At 39.5% G+C, this 21168-nt stretch overlaps 1 protein-coding gene across 1 annotated transcript; it reads right to left on the reverse strand.

Moving 5' to 3' along the window:
* Positions 1-19302: 19302 nt before the first annotated feature.
* Positions 19303-20453, reverse strand: LOC110912107 (cold shock domain-containing protein 3). Its single transcript, XM_022156784.2, has one exon. It carries the CDS (start codon positions 20348-20350, stop codon positions 19538-19540), a length of 813 nt encoding a protein of 270 aa, XP_022012476.1. The 5' UTR covers positions 20351-20453; the 3' UTR covers positions 19303-19537.
* Positions 20454-21168: the final 715 nt, after the last annotated feature.

A 21168-nucleotide genomic window follows, 5' to 3' on the forward strand; every position in this document is an offset into this window, starting at 1 on the left:
TGTAAACTGACGTATTTTCCCAAAAAGACTAAATGCAGGTACTATGCGTAAGTGGCTGGATATTTCTCCTTAGCATCATAAAGAGTCTCGCAAGCTTAAGATGCCTACATCTGTTGAACAATACTTTTATTATTATTATTTGATCCCCTGTGGATACTCTTCGACTATTCGTAATACATTTGATATTACAAACAATGGTTGAAATATAATTATCTTATGCTTCCGCTGTGCATTCATATATTGTGTGGTTTGACTATATTGTTGCCAACTACGTCACGATAATCCCCCACCGGGCCCACCGGTGAGACACGTGGAAATCGGGGTGTGACAAGTTGGTATTAGAGCCAACATTGAGTGAATTAAACACTAATTTTTGGTGTTTAATCTCAATGACACAATAGGACATTCCTTGACCTTTTGAGTCTAGACTTAACTTAGGAATATTCTCAATCCTAATCTAGAAATTTTTACTTCCAAATTTTATTGGATACGTCGCCAAGCGAAGAAGCCGTAATAGGAGTTCTCCACACCCGGAGCCCTGAGATGCTGAGCTTCGTACCGCGGCTAGAATAAAACGAGCATCCAAGGAAAAAGCATTCAGAGATAGAATGAAGAAGAAACTCCTTTTTGTTGAAGATCGTTTCCTTAATAGTCCTTATAAGGACATAAATTATCTTACAGTCCCTCCGAGGACATATTATTCCTTTCAAGTCCCGCTTAGGGCAACTCTGTATTTTTATTTTCATATAATGGATTGACTAAATTTAAAATTTTCATCCTAAACATGAAAAATGAAATAAATGAAAAAAAAATAACATTTCTTTTATAAGATCTACCATTGTAATAAAATGGCAAAATCTGAAAAGGACAAGACCTAGCCACGTGTCATTTTAAGACCGGACCAAGATGGTAGTTCCATAATTAGATTCAGATCCATATTAACACCTCAATGTAAAATTGTTCTGCGATAATTATAAATTAAGAATCTTAAGTGTGAAACCTAGCCTTCGGGTCAATTATAAGACCGGGCCAAGATGGTAAGACCTGTTAAAAAGATTCAAATCATTAACTAAGAATCTTAAGAGTGAAACCTAGCCTTCGGGTCAATTATAAGACCGGGCCAAGATGGTAAGACCTGTTTAAAAGATTCAAATCCCTGTTAACATCTTAAAACATGTTAACACTCTTGGCAGATGTGATTCATTTAAAATCACACACGTTATTATATAAAGATCTTTTTAAAAGATTCCTAACCCAGTTTAATGATCTCTGAATCCTGGGTTTACATCATCAATTAAGATGATCATATTTTAACCATATGTGGTAACATAATGCCTACGCGCCCTGCTCATTTCCATATGAGCCAAAAGACAGTGGTAGCGATGACTCCCTGTCGGATAAAGGTAATGAACTAGGTTCAAACCTCAAATGCTTTGATTCTCTGAAATCATAGCTTAAAATTTTTAATTGTCCTTGTGACTAGGCCTATTGTGCCAATATACTTTTATGCTTTGATTCTCTAAAATCATAAGCTTATAATTTATAAATGTCCATGTGACCAGGCCTTAGGTGCCACAAATAAAACTGTTAATGTTTTATAATTAGGATAAATTATAATAGAAATCCTAAATAAATACGATTAATAAATTAACCAAATATGGTCTCTGCTTACCATGGTTAATGAATTTCCCTAAGGGGAAATTCCGTTATAAACATCCCTTAGAAGGGAAGTGCCTACGGGCTATAGTTGATGTCCTCTGAGACTAAAGACAATGGTAGCCTATAGCTCCCTGTTAGGAAAAGGTAATGAACTTTGATTCAAACCTTAATGCCGCGATTCTTTGAGATCATGGCTTATAAATTAAACTTGTCTACGCGACTAGGCCATTTGTGCTATTATTAACTTTTAAATTAGGATTTATGATAAAAATCCTGAATAAAAATAAATATCCTTCCTTCCCTGCCAGTATGCATTTTTAAAAAAGAATCTTAAAGGTGAAACCTAGCCTACGCGGCCAAGATGGTGAAACCTACTCAAGGGATTCAGATCCTTGTTAACACCTAAGAACGTGTTAGCACTCTTGACAAATGTGATTCGGGAAAATCACAACAGTCATCCTTATATTGGATTCTTCCAATTCCCTTATCTAGCCTAGTGATGTGTGTAAAATGCAACATATAAAACACATCAATTAAGGCATAAAACTAACCCTTTTTAAGTACTAATGTTGGAAAAATAGTGTTTTTGTCTTCCTTTTGTATTTTCAGGATGAAATGAGCTCAAAATCACAAAAGAAGCAAAAAGACTACTAATTCTACCATAAATACAAGAAAAGGAACAAAAGTGGATTGCCCGGACCCTCAACGGCACCTCCCAAGGCAAAGGAGAAGAAACAGAGTCTGAACACGCCCTGTGTCCAGCGAACACGGGGGCGTGCCCAGGAAGCAGCATAAAAGACAAACCAGTAGAAGCTTCCATTGCCCACCACGGGGCCGTGTCCAGCGAGCACGGGGGCGTGGTGAAAGTACAGCAGGCGCATTAATTGTAATTCGCAATTACAATTAATGAGGAGAGAGAGTGTCAGGCGGGCACGGGGCCGTGTCCAGCCTTCTGTTCAGCCTATAAATAGAGGAGCTTGGCTTCATTCTCTCTCATCCCTTGGCACACCACCTCTCTCACACCTCATCCACCACCCACCACCACCATAACACCATCATCCACCACCATCATCCATTGTCCATCGTAGAGTGTGTGAGTGGTCTCGGGATCCAAGATTGATCGTAAGAGTTCTTGACAATCAAGGCCATGTTTGCCTAAGTCTCTTACATCACTTGGTGAAGACAAGTGTTTAGTATAATACTTTTTATTTTTAATCTTTTGCACTTTTTATTTGGTTTTGTATTAATGACTTTAATAACTAGTTACTTATGTTGAAGGTGATCTTTCCTTATCGTTTGTCCGTGGTGTCTTGGCATTATTTTACTGTCTATATAAAATAAAAGATTTTCACCATTCATATCTCCACGGTCTATATGGAGGTATGTTGGCTACCTGGTCGGGGGTTAAGGGAACGGTTTGGTAAGGGTCTTGCCCTTGTTCAGCGTTTAGAGGTCCTGCTTGGGACCTGGGTCAAATTTAGTAGGATCTCCTTCAATGCCCATAGGTATTGGATGGCGGGGATCCAAACTCTTTGACCCCCTCATAAGTTAACTACTATTAATACTATAACCCGGCTATTTAGGACTGTATCCCTGCTGACTCAGACTACTTAGCCGAGGGTAACGTCACCGCCAAAAGCGGGGCCTACCACAATTTGCATTAATAACTTAATTCATTATCTTTCAATAATCCGACCCTTTAGGATTGTATCCTTGCTTACTCAAACTACTGGGTTGAGGGTAACGTCGCCTTCAAAAGAGGGGCCTACTACAATAACTAAGATAATCTCTTAAACAAGTGCAAAAGTGCGAAAATAATCAAAGGTTATACTAATACACGTGTCGGATCCAAGTGATTCATCTTGTCTATCTGTTTTTATTTTATTTTTATTTTTCAGCATTTAGTTAGTTTTTATTTTTCTTAGTTTAAAACATTTTTCTAACTTTTTTATTTGATTAGACGTTGAGGATAAACCGGTATTAAAAGCTCTTGTGTCCTTGGACGACCTCGGTATCTTACCAACACTATACTACGTCCACGATGGGTGCACTTGCCCATATGTGTGTTTAGTGTTAGTGAATATCGTGTTTTATAAATTTAAAACTTGGCTAAAAGTGTAAAAAGGGCTTAAATATACATCTAAATTATAACACACTTCACGCACATCACCTAGTGATTTAGAAATCATGGCTTATATCATCCTATGAAATGATCATATTATAAACATCCGTTAGTGATGAAGCGCCTGCAAGCTACACTTGTTGTCCGATAAGACAACGACAGTGATGGTCTTTGACCTCCTGTCTAAAATATTGGACTATGTCCAAACATAATAGTCTATATGATCAATGCAATCATGACTAATATCATCTAATACGATGATAATATTATTTAACATCCTTAGTGATGTTTTGCCTACGGGCTATAATATATTGTCCATTTAAGACATTGATATTGTTATCTTTATGATTCCTTGTCTGAGGTGGTGAGCTATGCTCAGGCCTAATAACCTATATGATCAATGCCATCATGACAAAAATCATCAATACGATGATTAAAAATTTTAACATCCTTAATGATGTTTTGCCTAAGGGCTATATTATATTATCCAATAGAGACAAGGCAACCGTAATCCTTTGTGATTCTTTGCCCAAGGGGGTGAGCTATACTCAAATCCCATAAACTATACTATCATTGCGATCCTGACCAGGATCATCAGTATGATGATCATAATATTAACATCCCTCGTGATGAAATGCCTACGGGCTATACTTTATTCTAGTGACGGTAAGACAAAGATAGTGGTGATCTTTATGATCCCCTGTTCAAAATGGTGTGATTATACCCAAACCTAATAGTCAACATGATCGATGTGATCATGACTAATATCATTAGATACGATGGATATATATAAACATCCATTAGTGATGACGATTGGCTTATTTTCTGCCAAATGAATCGTCTTTCAAGACGATGACAGTTGTAGCCTATGACTCCCTGTCCAAAGGTGAAGAACCACGTTCAAACCTTGAAGCCCTAATCTAATAAGATTTCGGCTAATAAATTAAGGACCTTGGTGGTAGACCATCGAGTTATGTTTTAAAGTCATTTATGACAAGCCTATGTGCCAAAATTTGTCATTCGTGACAAGCTAACATATTAAATGTTAACATTCCTGGTGACATGCCATGTGCCAGATTTGATAAGTGTCCTTATAACAAGGCTGTTAGTGCCACATCTAAATGTCATTACGACAAGGCCTTCGCGCCATATGATTACTTATGTCCTTCATGACTAGGCTTATTGCCATATCTTCTACGTCCCTCGTGACAGGCTTCTATGCCATTTAGGTATATATATATAACCAAAGTCATGTAAGGCTAGCCTTTGAGCTATTTATAATTGTCCTTGAGACAAGGACAGTCGTGACATTATGGTCCCCTGTCAAGCAGGAATTGGACTAGCTCCAAACCTTAAATGCCATTGATGGTCCTTTTGTGAACAAAGCTAAATGTAATAGATATACATTCAGATAGCATTCATTAAGAATGTTCAGAACAGAATATCCCATACGGTTTATTAATGCCGTGGCTAATCTAAGGCAGGTCATCAGAATGATGACTAATAATTGTTAAACCTTGGTGATTGGTACCAAGTTTCGAGTATGGAAAACTCGGGTGAGGTAGAGGACAGTCGCAATACAATTAATGCGACGAAAGTTAATAAAAACTACAAACGTAAACCTCAATATTAATGGAGCTAATCTCCAGGCTGTGGTTGACGCAGCAGTTGGAAGGACCATAGAAAGTTCATGAAACAATCCAAGGGCCGAATGCTCCTCGCCCTGAATTTCATTCAAAACCATGTTCCAATTTGCTCATGAGAAGAGTTTGGTTCACACTCCGTATATGAAGGATGAACTAAAGGAGGAAGATAACTCCCAGAAATCTAAGAAAGAGAGCAAGTACAGGCTTAATAAAAAGCAACGAAAGTTCAGTAAGAGCCTGTATGTAAGAATTGCTATAAAAGACACTAGGAACAGTGTCGATTTGAGCAAAGACCAGAGCAGTGTGACATCTGCTAACGAAACTGATTATCATTCCCATGAATGTAGGGACATAAAGACTGCAGTCTATTCCGGCTGTGGTGGGCAAGGCCGCATCAGAACTAGATTCCATAAAGCTGCCAGAGAAGGTACAGCTAAGCCTGGAAAGGCTAAAGGAAGAAATGCCTGAACTCACCTGATGAATGCCCAGAGGCAGTTCACGATGTCATCAAGTACATCCCTTAACATTTCTGCTAAGTTTCCTGATTTAATTCAGGAAATAATAAATCTTCATAAACCATAAGCTTAGCAAACTTTTATATTATCCGCAAGGTATAATTTACCAAGGAAACCATAGTAACCGATTCCTCTAGTATCGACAAGGAATCCTTCCGAAAAACCTAAGAGTACCCTTTCTTCGCATAGAGTACGACAACATATGTTATTTTATCTATTTTCTCATTGTTTGTTTTTTTTATCACCTGCGAATGCCAAACTATGTTTGATAAAAGTGCCATATGAGGATTGGCGTATCCTAGTGTGTCCCATAGATTACTTCCATGCCTGATCAGTATGGAGGTTTAATACATGGAACCCCTGAGATATCCCAATGGTCATATTGTACTAATGTCGACTAGTAGTATTCAAAGAAGATATCCGGAATGGAATTGTCCAAGTAAATGTTCCCGAATAAGGAATTCATGGACTTATAACATAAATGTGTCACTTATTTGACACGAGCATTGATGGATGAACTGGAGCCTGAGATATGGAAGATCTCTGTAGCCTCCTTGCATCTTGATTATCTTCTCATAAGTTTTCCCTGCTTTCCTCCTGGAAGGTAGGTAGAATTAAGATTAACATCCCGCTGTGGGCTGGAGTATTGTGAAAACTCCATATTGATTATGGAATAATCGAAACCTTGATTAAGTAGGTTTTAAGACATAGGCTCATATAGCCTGACTCAATATTTTGAGGATTTTATATTATTAAATAAGAAAAACGGTTCATATTGCTTATATATTAATTGACGCAACCCTAATTAGGAAACGATTAAGAATTTCCATCAGCTACCCAGGATCTAAAGGCAAATTATTGGTGGATAAGCTTGAAAAAGTCTGTAGCCACCCATGTAGCTAAATGCTTGACATGTGCGCAAGTCAAAGCCGAGCATAAAAAGCCGTCAGGTTTGCTACAATAGCCTGAACTTCCTGCATGGAGGTGGGAAATGGTAACTATGGATTTTATTACCAAGTTACCCAAGACAAGGAAAGGAAATGATACAACATGGGTTATATTTGATAGACTGATTAAGTCAGCACATTTCTTACCAATCAAGGAGACTTGTAGCTCCGACATGTTAGCCCAGTTATACGTTGATAAGATTGTAGCCTTACATGGCATACCTGTGTCTATTACCTCTGACAGAGATGCTAGATACACGTCGTGTTTTTGGAAAAGTTTCCAGCAATCTTTGGGCACACGTTTGAACTTTAGTACGGCTTACCATCCTCAGACAGACGGTCAGAGTGAGCGTACTATTTAGACGTTGGAAGACATGCTACGTGCATGTGCTATCGATTTGGGTGGTAGTTGGGATAAGAACCTACCATTAATCGAATTCTCCTACAACAATAGCTACCATACCAGCATTAAGGTTGCGCCCTTCGAGGCATTATACGGTAGAAAGTGTAGATCACCCGTAGATGGGCGGAAGTTGGAGATGTCCAATTATCAGGACCAGAGATAGTGTTCGAGACGACGGACAAGATTGTCCAGATACGTGACCGTCTCAAAGCTGCCCGAGATAGGCAGAAGAGCTACGCTGATCCAAAGCGTGAAGCTTTTAACTTTGAAGTAGGTGACAAGGTCCTACTTAAAGTATCACCCTGGAAGGGAGTGATGCGATTTGGTAAGAAAGGCAAGCTAAGCCCGAGATACATAGGACCTTTCGAGGTTATCGAACGTGTCGGGTCAGTTGCCTATAAGTTAAACTTACCTGAAGAGCTCAATGGAATTCACAATGTGTTCCACAACTGCAATCTAAAGAAGTGCTTCGCCGATGAATCACTGGTGATACCACATAAAGATGTGCATATAGATGAGAGCTTAAAATTGGTGGAAAAACCTTTGTCGATTGAAGATCGACAGGTAAAGAAGCTTCGAAAGAAGCATGTACCTATTGTCAAGTCAAATGGGATGCCCGTAGAGGTCCCGAATTCACGTGGGAAGTTGAGTCCACGATGAAAGAAAAATACCCTTATTTTTTTCAGTAAATCTCGGGTCGAGATTTATTTTAAGGGGGTGAGGATGTAACACCTCGAAAATTCATGTTCAATGAAATAACGACACGTGTCATGAAAGACAAAACGCGTTGTAAACCTGGGTGTAATAAAGATGTTTTTGGCAGGATTTAAAAGTGGCGTCATGTTAATTTGTACCTCTGAACGACCTCAATTATAAATCCCAAGACCCAAGTGTATATATCTTAAACATCTAAATCCAGAAATTCTTGACAATAATTGAAATGGTGGACTCCTACGAAGAAAAGCTAGATAAACCTCATTGTTCGGCACTTTCAAATAGGAATTCAAGCAAACAATTCAAAATGGTAGGGTATGTAACTGTTCAAGGTCATTCTGAGAGGTCCCTAACTGATAATTGAGGCCCCAAATTCAGAAAAGATGGTTTCCCTTTCGAAATCCTGAAAGAACAACATTTTTGTTTCAGCATACGGCTTACGGACCGTAAGCCACCCCCTTACGGTCCGTAAGGGGGTGCCAGCGAGAGAAAACGGGATTGTTTGCTGTTATGCGCATGAAACTGATCTACAATCGATTCTCCACATCATTCTTGACCCCTAAACAACCCCTAAGCACTAGGAACATGTGTTGATCAGTTGTGGTGGGTTGTAGACTCATGTGTCAAAGAATTGTGGTGGATTAAACACTATATAAAGGACCATGATATGCACCATTGTTCTTGACACCTTCCTCTTGCAATCTGATCATCCCTGGAGCTCCAAGGTGCTCTCAAGTGATCACTAATCAGGCTTAGGACTTTTGTAAGTTGCTAATCCTTTCCTTAATTGAGTTACCTTAGTTATTTAGCTAAAGGTCAAACTGTCGTAATTACGGTTTGACTTCGAGATTAGTCATCAATGGCTCAGTCATGTCTCGAATTAAAAGTGGTTATAAGTTGGTATTTATGTGGGTAATAAACCCTTAAGAGGGTTCCCCCTGATCACCACTCTAACTAGTCCGAATATCGAGTCAAGCGTACTTAGAAAAAGTCAACAGAAATGTCATTTCGCGATTTCATGCATAATCTGTAATGTAGATGATATGTAACCTGTTTAAACACTCATAAAACATGATAATAAGTATATTAACTAGTCTAAGCTTGTTTGATCCGACCACTTTCTGTTTAGATCCGGTTCGAAGCCGAAAGTCGCAAAAGTTTGACTTTTGCATTGACTTCAGTTCTGGCCCGTTAAAGTTTGATTTAGATATGCCTTAGGACTCTCTTAGGACCAGGTTACATGATGGTATAACCCTCTGTGACCGGTTCGTTGTTTGTCCGAGCCTTTTACACATTTCCGTTAAATGCTTAAAAGTTGACCGTAACGCCCTTTTTAATTTAAAACGAGAATTTCGGACACGTGAAAGGATCATGACCTTGGTTACTGATTTCTAAGCATGTCCCTAAAATTTCATGTCAATCCGAGGTCCAGAATAGGAGTTATGCTAAATAGCGCAAATTGCGAAACTTTAGTAATTAAATAGCGCAATTAGCATAACGCCTATCTAAACCCGGATTTCGACACCAAACCTTTTGCTCACTGATGTAAAATAATATTTTGGAATTTTTAAGATTTTTAATTATTTTTAACCTGCTCATAACCTGCGGTTATGGCAACGGTTTGGTAAATACCGAATATACCCTTTTCGGCCATAACTTGAGTTCTACAAGGTCTTTTGACCCGATTCCAGTTGCTACTGATTTTAATTAATAAATAAAGTATTTTAGACTTTATAAACTGTTCGGGAAACTCAGATTTCCTGTAGAACTCTGAAACCTCTTTTATAATCTTTAAAAAGACCGAAATACCCCTACGGGGCATAATATCAACTTAAACTCGTTACGGGCATTATGGAAGGTATCCTACTGATACCACAACCTCTTTAAAGCATGTTGACTTAGGAAAACAGTGTAGGACTCTTACGGTTACCCGTTGCGCCTTTTGCGCGCACGGTTCGGCTTATGTAACTAGTTTACATACACTAGCCGAAACGGGTCAAACCATATTGTTTTGACCCCAAAATACAGAGTGTGATTATTATACCCCTGTAAAACAAGTCTTCAAACTTGTTGGGTCAAAATCACATTCCATTCCCGGTTTTCGCCTTTCACGCGATTAAACCGTATCTATCCTTTGAAACTGACCGGTCTAAGCTCCGGCTAGATTAAAGACCCGTTAGGATTCTAATAGGTTATTTTAAAACCTTCGTTCCAGAATAAGGAGACCAGTAAAAGCTATCTGCAATTTATTTCAATTTAAGGAATTATACTTGCAAAGGTAAATACTTTTAACTTATTTTCCGTTATACGGGCTTGGGTTACGGTATCTAAAATACCGCTTGGTCGGGCAATTGACCCCAACTCATTTGTAGTTGGGTATTATTTATGTGACCCGTTTAAAAACTTGTTTTGTTGGCTTTACGCCTTTGGGGGCTTAATGACCATGTCCCGGATATCCTTGGCAGCATTTACGAATGGCCACGACCTTGACATCCCGGTGTAGGCGTACACCCGGCATTATGTCCATGACTATAAAAGCGTAGCCGTTGGTTTACCCGCCACGGTTTTATGCTAGGTGGCGTGTCTATTAAACTTTAACCCGGCACGACCCGGGCGACCGAACGCATAGCAAACATGTAATTCTTTACAAGATTATAAAATTAAATATAATTCTCCCAAGTTATAAAAGGTTAATCTTGCCTCTGTGCGTTTTAATCAAAAGATATTTTGTGCCATGTGCATTCAAACCAATTTTCAATCATTTTTCCAAAATGAGTCAGTTGAATGTATTTACCAGTGTAAACTGACGTATTTTCCCAAAAAGACTAAATGCAGGTACTATGCGTAATTGGCTGGATATTTCTCCTTAGCATCATAAAGAGTCTCGCAAGCTTAAGATGCCTACGTCTGTTAAACAATACTTTTATTATTATTATTTGATCCCCTGTGGATACTTTTCGACTATTCGTAATACATTTGATATTACAAACAATGGTTGAAATATAATTATCTTATGCTTCCGCTGTGCATTCATATATTGTGTGGTTTGACTATATTGTTGCCAACTACGTCACGATAATCCCCCACCGGGCCCACCGGTGAGACACGTGGAAATCGGGGTGTGACAAATACACGTTAAAATACGACACCGTACAGACATGATACACCATAATACGGAACAATACACTAAGTAGAGACTAATATGACATAACACCCATAATACGCAACTTCACGACACTTACAGACAATCTACACCCTAATACGACACTTATAAACAATAAACGTCAAAATACCGAACGTCACCGACCCACCCTAATGCGGAGAATATACGCCATGCTACGACACATAATGACAATATACGTCACAATACCATATTTGACGACAAAATACGAAAGTAATGATACGGTACGGCACGTGTACATTCAAAACGACACGTTATAGTACAAGTGGATTCAAAACTAAATTACATGTAATCATAAAATACGACACTACACGTAACCGAACGTCACCGGAACGACAGGTATAGAGCGTATACTTCAAAAAATGACAAGTAATGACAAAATACGACTCGTATACGCATCGAAACGGCAAAACCTAAAATCTTTTTTTTTTAATTTTAGCCCTATACGATTGTATAGGCCAAAAATTGGTCGTATAACGGGCCAATACACAATATATAGGTCTGTACGATGCGTGTTAACCCCCTGAATTCTCAAGAAACCAAGGGGTCGTTGTTATACGGGGGGATTGTACATCACGCAGATTGCCGTCTCACCGGGCCACGTTCCGAGGACCCACCGGTTACGGCGGGGGGCACGATCGAGCCGACCAGATTGATGCGATCGACCCTGATCGGCATGCATATCACGCAAGACTATGGCGTTGATATCGGCCTACGCTTTCGCGATCGCGATGGCGCTATTTTGTCCCAACCCCCTTGCCAAACGAGTTACCAGATGAGGAGCCTTTTGTGGCAGTAGGAGATGGTGATGGTGATGAAGATGGCGGGGATGGCGATCATGTCGAGGTAAACATTTATTTACATATTTTGTATTAGGATTTAGAATTTAGCGTCATGTTTTAACCGTTGGTTTTTTTTTTTCAAGAGGGCGCTCAGCTCGACCGAGAGCTCAGTCCACCGCCACAGCAGCAGCAGCCACCTGGAGTGGCTCAGGACCCTAGCACGTCGTCTATGACCAAATGCCACCGGCTGTGGCCCTTGCGTTACAGCAGATGGAGTTGCGGCTACAAGCGCGGATGGACGCCCACCACTCTCTTACTGAGCTTCTTTGGATGCGGGGGATCCAGGGCGATATACAAGCGGCTAGAGATCGTGGTCTGACCCTATACCGATGTCGGACTTGCCGCCACGCTCGGGACAGGATCTGCAGCCGTTTGCCACCACTCAGGATCTGGGGCCGTCAGGCACCACTCAGGATCCTTAGGGTGCAGATCCGACGGTTTAGGATATTTTTTTGTACTTTCTTTGTATTTGACTGTTTATTTATTTTGGATTATATGTATATATACAAACTTATTATATAGTTAAATTTCAGTTTCAATTTATATCTGTGATTGTTTATTTCAAATGTTTAGATTGGTTAGTTTGTTACGTATAATGTATAATATGATATGACACGTTGTGATAAAATATAATACAAAATATAAATACAATACGATACGTCACGACACGATACAAGGATGATACGATATGATACGTCACGATACGATACAAGGATGATACGATATAATATAATATGTCATGATTAAATATAATACAACTTATAAATGTGATACGTTACGTCACGATACGCTATAATACGATATGTAATGATAAAATATAATAAAAATTATAAAACACATAAAAACAACAAATAACCAACAATAAACACCAACAACCGCACCCAAAACACCAAAATTCATTCTCAAAAAAATCAACTCTCCAATACGGATCGTACCCGTATAGGCCTATGCGATCCGTATAAGCCCAGCTGCCAGACAATCGCTGACCCTGTCAGTCAGCCATGTCTAAAACCTTAACTAATATGGATCGTATAGGCAGGCCTATACAATCCGTATTGGACCAGTCATAGTGTGTAGATAGAATGGCCGGTGTGCCAATAGAATCCCCTATCTTTATACACAAACGTATATATACATACAATTTTTTTTAAATATATAATGAAATGGACAAAGGAATGAAATGGATTATTACCATTCCATTGTCTTGTTTGTTTACCATGTGGGAATAGAATGGATCATCACCTTGTGTTGTTTGGTAGGCAGAAAAGAAAAATACAAAGGAATAAAAACCGGTTATGGGTGGCGGTGGTCGATGGCGGATGGAAGCGGCGACAGTGGTGGTGGCAGCTGGTGGCGGTAGCGTCGGTTGTCGATGGTGAAAGGTGGCGGTGGCGGAAGGTGATGGCGTCGGCCGGGGTCGAGGGTGACAGGAGTTAGCGTTGGCGGCGGTGGGTGGTGTCGACGATGGGTGATGGCGGTGACGGTGGGTGGCAGTGGTCGAGGTGGTGGTTGATGGTGGAGGGTGGCGATGACGATGAATGCTTGTGGTGGTGGTGGCGACAGTGGGTGGAGGCAGCGGCACAGGTGGCGATGGTGGCAGAAGGCGGTGGTGGTGATGAAAGGTGAGAAAAGGAATGAAATTAAAAAAAAAAAGCAAGGGGGTATATACAATGAATTTAAAAGAATGAGATGTCTTCTGTAATGAGTGATTTCATTATTTTGATCAACCAAACACATTTTTTTCATTCCTCACAATAGTTCATTCGATTACGCATCTCATTTCTGCATACCAAACACTACCTAAATGTATATTAAAATTCATTGTTATGACTTACTAGATAAACTTATAAAAGTTTATACATTACTATATATATTAAAAACGATGGTAGGTGGAGACGAGGGCTGGTAACTTCCCCATCTTTCTATAGTTTATACATTTAGGTGTTGTTTGTTTTTAAGAGGTAAAATGTCTGTAGTCTGCGGACCACATCTGCAGACAACTATAAAAGAAGAGGTAGACCAAACCTCTGCAGTCTGCAAGAAGAAGACTGTTTGTTTTTTAACGTATGTAGACTTCTAAAATAAACTGGTGGTGGTGTACGGACGGTGGTGGTGGTGTACGGACGGTGGTGGTGATGGACAGTGATGGTGGTAGACGGTGGTGGTCGATGGTGGTGGTGGGTGGTAGTGATGGATGGTGGTGGACGATGGTGGTGGTGGTGATGAATGGTGGTGGGTGGTGGACGGTGGTGGTGATGATTGACAGTGGTGGTGGGTGGTGGTGTTTAACCTTCTGCAGACCTTATAGAAGTGGTTGGGCAAAGTCTGCACCAAGAAGAGCTCGCGCGGACGTTTTTTAATGAAACGTCTTCAGAAAAACAAAAAGTCTGCGTGTGGTCTGCAGGGTGCAGACAGAAAAGCCTACTCAGAGATTTTCAGAAAAACAAACACCACCTTAACCCTCACCTTTTGGTAATATTATATAATACTCTAATTTACAACATAAGTGTGCATATAATGGTTGTAACTTGTGCAAAAATTGTGTAAGGTGCTTTTCATACTTGAACCATCGCTTTACAAAGTGGTACTCTCCTCTATCAATCATCTGCACTCTCCTCTTTCTCTCTACTCTCTTCTTTCTCTCTCTAGATAACTCCACCGTTCCTGATCCCAACTCCAAAAATCTATCGGCCGAGAGTGAAGAGAGAGACAAAGGAGAGATGGGCTGTGGCGTCATGGTGGTCCTTAGGCGGCGGCGGCGGCTTAGGGCTGGGAATTTATCCCGGCGGCCTAGGGTTTAGTAGATTGTCGTGACCACCAATGCCTCCCACCTCTTTCTCCTTCCACAAAAGTGGTTCTTCGAGACGTCAGATGATATGGACAAGGCAAAATCAGCCTTCTCCGGTGGCTTATTCGCCCGTCCGGCGGGTGTTGACGACGGTGATTGGTCATAGCCGGGTGTATTTCGTCTCCTTTCCTTGCTTTTTTGCTTTTCTTTTTTTTTTTTCAGCATCCAAGTTTTAGTTTTTTAGTATTACAAAGGGATTCATGCTTAGTAATTGTTGATATGTTGTGGAATTTTTATGTAATTATGTTGTATAACGAGTTTTGTTTTATTCGGTTGCTGGATAGAGATTTAATGTGAGTTGTTTGTATGTATGATTTGTAGAGGATATTATGAATTTGATTGTTGAATCTGTATCTTGAGGTCGTTTTAATATTCGATAACCAATAGTTATACTGGGCTTTGGATTTTTTAGATTGCAGGGCGTACTAGAATTTAGAACCTGAATAATCTGGTTAAAATTATGCTTTATCGGTTTATAATCCAATTTTTTTCCAGCCAAACCACATTTCATTGATATCAGAATTCAATACAGCTGGATTCTGTAGCAAAAATAGAGCTGTAAGTTTTTCTTGTAGTGTCAGTTATTTATTATTGCTTTCTTGTGTTATGATTATTGTATACTTTATAAAGATGAGTTAAAATATGTGTACTCAAATAAGGATAATAATATCCATGTCCTATTTTGCTTTTAGAGATATGCTCAAATTAGCGATTTATCTGTAATATTAGTGTAGGAGTATTAACTTAACTAATTTGTTTTGGGGGTTTGAAGGGGCAGTAGAGATTGGAATGGTAGACAAATGGGTTTATATCTCGACTTATATAGGGGTGCTAAATGGGTCATGTTCGCGGGTTGGTGGGTCTAACCCGAACCTCTGAAATTTTTACATGAACCCTAACACGACCCATTCCAAAAATCGTGTAACTATGTAAGACACATGAACCGAACACGACACAAATGTTAGCGGGTTGACTCGAACACGACGCAATTGTTAGTGGATTGACCCGAACATGACCCGTTACAAAAAATGTTATTGATGACTTAACATGCGAATTGTCATCGCATAAAACCTAAAATAATTTACAATTTGAATTTATAAAGTGTGTGAATCCCCTTTTCAAAATACAAGCCGATATGTACACGTGAAAGTTCTTCCTTTCATCATGTAATTTGATATCATATCCTGTTGGGTTCTATAAGTTTTATATGCTGGATCATTAAAGCTGCTAGAAAACACTACCTACTTCTCTTCCTTATGTTTATTTTTTACACGGTATAATTGTGTATTTGGAGTTTGAAATTAGCATTCTAAGCTTTTATATTGTCTATATATCCTTTCAACATATATATTCTCATGTATGTTTTATTTTCAGACTTGGGAGTTGTTCTCAGTCAAGAACAGAAAATTTAGGAATGCGAAAGAATCTTAGCAAGCAGTTGTATAGCTGTTTGGAACCCCATTGTTTAAAATATGGTGTATCATACTTTTAGCTAACAACGGATGGTCATTGGATGATAGGTTGTAAAATGGGCGAGGCGACAAGAGAGAAAATAAGTGAAAGGATGAAGCTGTTACAAGCCATTGTACCAGGTGGTGACAAGGTCAGTTGGTTTTCTTTCTTTCTGTCTTTGTTATCTATTTAAAAAATATATCGACTTATTCGAACAACCTATGATCAAAATAGTCTATTAACTATATATGATCTCACATTTTCATGTGGGATTGATTGATATGTAGGTAACTGGAAAGGCCCTGGATCATATGTCCAGTCCATACAAAATCAAGTTGAGTTACATATATTTTTTTATAGTATTTAGCTATTTAATTTTTATAAAAAAATTAGTTTGCTGAAAAATTAATAAACAAATTTGCAATTTCTTTCAGTTTGTTGTTCTATATTTTTGGAACGTTTATTGATTCCGGCGTTGATGGTGTCCTGCTTCTTGGCGTAGCAACTCTGGTTGCAGCCGTGACGGCACTGAGTCGTTAAGACAATGATGATCTTTTAGATTTGAGTCTCTTTGTTAACTTATTTGTTTTCTACCCGGTTCGTTCCGGTCTCTTGACTTTGCTCAGCCCTAAATTTAGTGATTGTTATTAGTTAATATACTTTATAGATTACCCTAATCTAACTTGCCAGAAAAAAGGATCCGTTAATATATTTTAACACCCTGATGCAATGGTTGAAATATTTACAAGCCCCCGCCGCATCGCGGCGGGGTACCTTTCTAGTTTTTTGCTAATTTTTAACAATTGACAACTTTGACCCAAAACTTCAAATCTCATCTCCTTCAACATTTTAATTCTTTTGTTCAAATTACTTTTAGACTTTATATCGCAACGTTCAAGACCTTATACTTTTTTATCCATGCCTAATCAGGTTATTGTCACGACCGTAATGCGTGTAACAAAGTCAAAATATGTTACGTCACGTGCGGGTACCACACGTTGATATCATCATCGTAACGCATGTAACAAGGTCACAAACGCAACGTTGCCGCCGCAACACGCAACACGAGTCAAAATCCTAGTTCATAAACATATTTAAAGTTTATAAAATAAATTAAAAGAGGCTCACACAAACATCCATGAGGTCACCCGTCGTCAAGAACATCCCCTTGGCTACAATGTTTACAACTGGAGCGTGTAACCATTGACACACCGTTATCACCGAACAGATGCATATCGTTTATGTAGTAAATTTGGGATCGTCAACTCGTGACGAGCTACTTGGCTCCTATAAACATTCAAACCAAGTCCGAGCCGTGGGTAGCTCACATGTGACTCTAATTAAGATTGAACATCACCCCTAAGAGAGATGAATATCTGAGGAACGAATCTTTTACGGTATAATTACAGCACAGAACAAGATATCAGCTAAAAGCCAAGAACTAGACCATCTAAGAAAACTGCAGATGTCATTAGGGATGATCCAAAGGTATTAAAACAACTATGTTCACCTGCTTGCATTAACAAAGTTATTGGTTGCAGAAATCATAACCAACAATTAACTGATAAAATGGATGTCATGTCAACTGAGTTACGAAAGGAGCACAAAAAAAGAAGTTGCAGTTTTAAATGAGATAGAGATGATCGAAGAACCAGACCATCCAAAAAAACTGTAAAAATCATTAGGGATTATCAAAAACCTCCAAAACCGATCAAACTAAAGAAAAGTCAGTCAGCTTGGCGGGTTTGAAATATAGAGCTGCAAACAAACTGAACGGACACAAACAATTCGTTTGTAAAAAAAAAATATGTGTTCACAAACTATACATGAACACTTACCGAATGAGATTTTATGTTTGTGTTCATTTGTTAAGGAAATGAACTTGTTGGTGATCGTTTGTGCTTGTTTGTTAATTTTAGGCAACGAACGAAATGAACACTGATAAACAAAAATGAGCACAAACTAATGTTCATGAACACAAATGGAAACAAAGAACACAAACAAGCGTTCATGAACATAATATATCGCAAGTACACCGACACTTTTTAAATTTTTTATTTGTCAGAATTCTAAGGTATTTAAATAAAATATAAAATTAAAAACACTAATGAACTATCGAACGTTAACGAACATAAATGAACGAATGCAACCTCTGTTCATGTTCGTTCATTTAATTAAACGAACGAAATTTCTTGTTCGTGTTCGTTTGTTTAATAAACAAACGAACACAAACGAACTTCCCGCTGAACGGTTCACAAACGGTTCGCCGAATGTTTGGTTCGTTTGTAGCCCAATTGAAAAATATACAGCTTGGTTTATAGTTCAGTCTTTATAATTTACAAATCGGAACTTGGAATCGACTGTATAGAGTCTTTATAAAACTATTAGACCGAACCAGTCGTTTTAACATTAATTATTTTTTTTTTCATTTTAGGAATAAAAAGTTACGCGTATAGGACTATACTTGTGACTAATCCTTGTCATTTTCTAAAACTTAATACCCAATTATGCTTTTAAAAACTTGTCAAAAACCACTAAACTATTAAATCCAAACCGTCCTGTTCAGCCGACCCAACCAACCCGCGGCTGATTTGGTTTTTTTTTCCTAAACGGTAGCTAACGGCTGAGCCCAAAATATTCGTCAAAATGATTCGGACCAAACCGTGAACATCCTTACAAAACATTACAATTCCCATCTTTAGCTCAACTACAGTAAACCTAAACTGAATCATCATAATCCCAATTTTAGCTCAAACTACAGTAAAAGTAAGCTGAATCACCATAACCCCAATTTTAGCATACAGAGCTGCAAATCTCTAAACAATATACTCCATCCCCACCATTCACCGCCTACATAATTTATTCATAATCCAAAGGTTTTCTCAAACAATGGTATCAAAAACCACTACCAGCGTGTAAGCATAAACATACCTCATACAATAGCAAGATGATAACACATAACAAAATGACACATAATCAAGCAATCAACAAAATTAGCATAACAAAGAGATAACCCCAATCTTCATGAACAAAACTGAGACTAGTAACCACTAACCAGCCCCTATATGTATATTCAAAGGATTGTGCCACAAATAAAATCTTCCAATGAATAGGCCAATTAACAGAAAAAGCTAAAAAAACTAACCAAATGTACCTCAAAATATCATAACAAGCTAGTTTTGAGGACAACCTTTTGTGACTTCATTCTTCAAGAGTTAGTTGGACATTCTCTAGCAAAGTGCCCAGCCTCACCACAATTGTAACAGTTTCCACCACCACCAGAAGATCTTGAGTAACTGCGGCCACCACCGCCACCTCCAGTGGCTCCAACGGTACACTCTCTGGCCAAATGCCCTACCTCACCACAATTATAACATCCTCCTCCTCCACCAACACCGCCATTACTGCCTCGTCCGCCGCGGTTACAATCCCTAGCCATATGACCAAGCCCTCCGCAGTTATAACAACCTCCACCGCCGCCGCCGCCACCGGCGGCGATACTGCAATCCCTAGCCAAATGACCAAATCCTCCGCAGTTGTAACAACCGCCGCCGCCGCCGCTACCACCACCGCCACCGGCTCCGACGGCGCTACTGCAATCTCTAGCTAAATGTCCAACACCACCGCAATTAAAACACTCTCGTCCTCCACCTCCGCCGCTCCGATAACCACCGTTGAACGAACCTCCGCCGCCGTTACCGTTGTACGAACCACGGCCGTAACCGTAACCATCGCCACCGCCTCTACGACCACCACCGCCGTAACCGTCACGGTTACGAGGCCTATCGCCACCAGATCCATCAACAACAGTAACATTAACAGCTTGTTGACGGTTATTCTTATCGATAACTGAAAACCTAACTTTCTGACCTTCGTGGAGGCTCCGGTAACCGTCGGCTTGGATCTCCGATTGGTGAACGAAGAGATCTTCGCCGCCGTCGTCGTCGTCCGGTTTGATGAAACCGTAACCCTTGCCGTCGTGAAAGCGGATAACAACTCCGGTGAAATCTGCGTCCGCCATTGTATTGTATTGTGATTTGGAGAGTGTGGTGAACAGTGAAACCCTAATTGTTTATAGGTATCTTTTTTGGGGTTTGGTATTCACTCTCGTATTTCCGCAAATGTTATTATTTTCCGCTTTTTTTTTTTTAGTTATATGGCTGGATAATCTATGTGGTTTGACATTTTTTCACCTTTAACCCTAACTTTTTAAAATTACCTCTATAGTCTTCAACTTTTCAATTTTCGTTCCCGGATAGTCCTTAAAACGGATGGGGGTTAGTTTTATCAGTTAAGTTGGTGTTAAATGACTATAATGCCCTTAATATAAAAAATAACTATTAAGTCATTAAAATAAAATAATTAATATATTAATTCAGATGGGACCCATACACTCTCACCCACACACATAAAACCTAGGTCATAAACTTTCATCTTCTTCACATGCCAAAGAAAACCCAAACCCCATCTCTCTCTCGTCTGTATGATGCTAACTCGGCGATCGAAGAGAAGTCCGGCCGGCACCGACAATGTTAACCGGCTGACAACACCCCCTAAACATCCCTTCTTCATCACCTTTATGTACCAGTTCACACACACCTCTGATTCTAGAGAGAGAGAGAGACTGTTCGAAGGAGAGAGTGAGCGGCGGAGATCGAAGACGGAGAGAGGGAGATCCAGCGGCAACACCGCCGTCTGCGGCGGCTGCTCTGATCGTTTTCCGGCGACTGATGTTGAAGAAGACGACGGTGATGGTGGATTCCGACGAGTTTCACGGTACCCCCCCCCCCCCCCCGTCTCCTTTTATTTCGTTTTTTTCTTCTTTTCTGGAGATTAATG

Source organism: Helianthus annuus, chromosome 15 (genome assembly GCF_002127325.2).
Source record: "Helianthus annuus cultivar XRQ/B chromosome 15, HanXRQr2.0-SUNRISE, whole genome shotgun sequence".
NCBI lineage: Eukaryota > Viridiplantae > Streptophyta > Magnoliopsida > Asterales > Asteraceae > Helianthus > Helianthus annuus.

Coding starts and splice junctions, on each gene's coding strand:
- LOC110912107 (XM_022156784.2), bottom strand. CDS start 20,350: ATGGCGGACGCAGATTTCACCGGAGTTGTTATCCGCTTTCACGACGGC.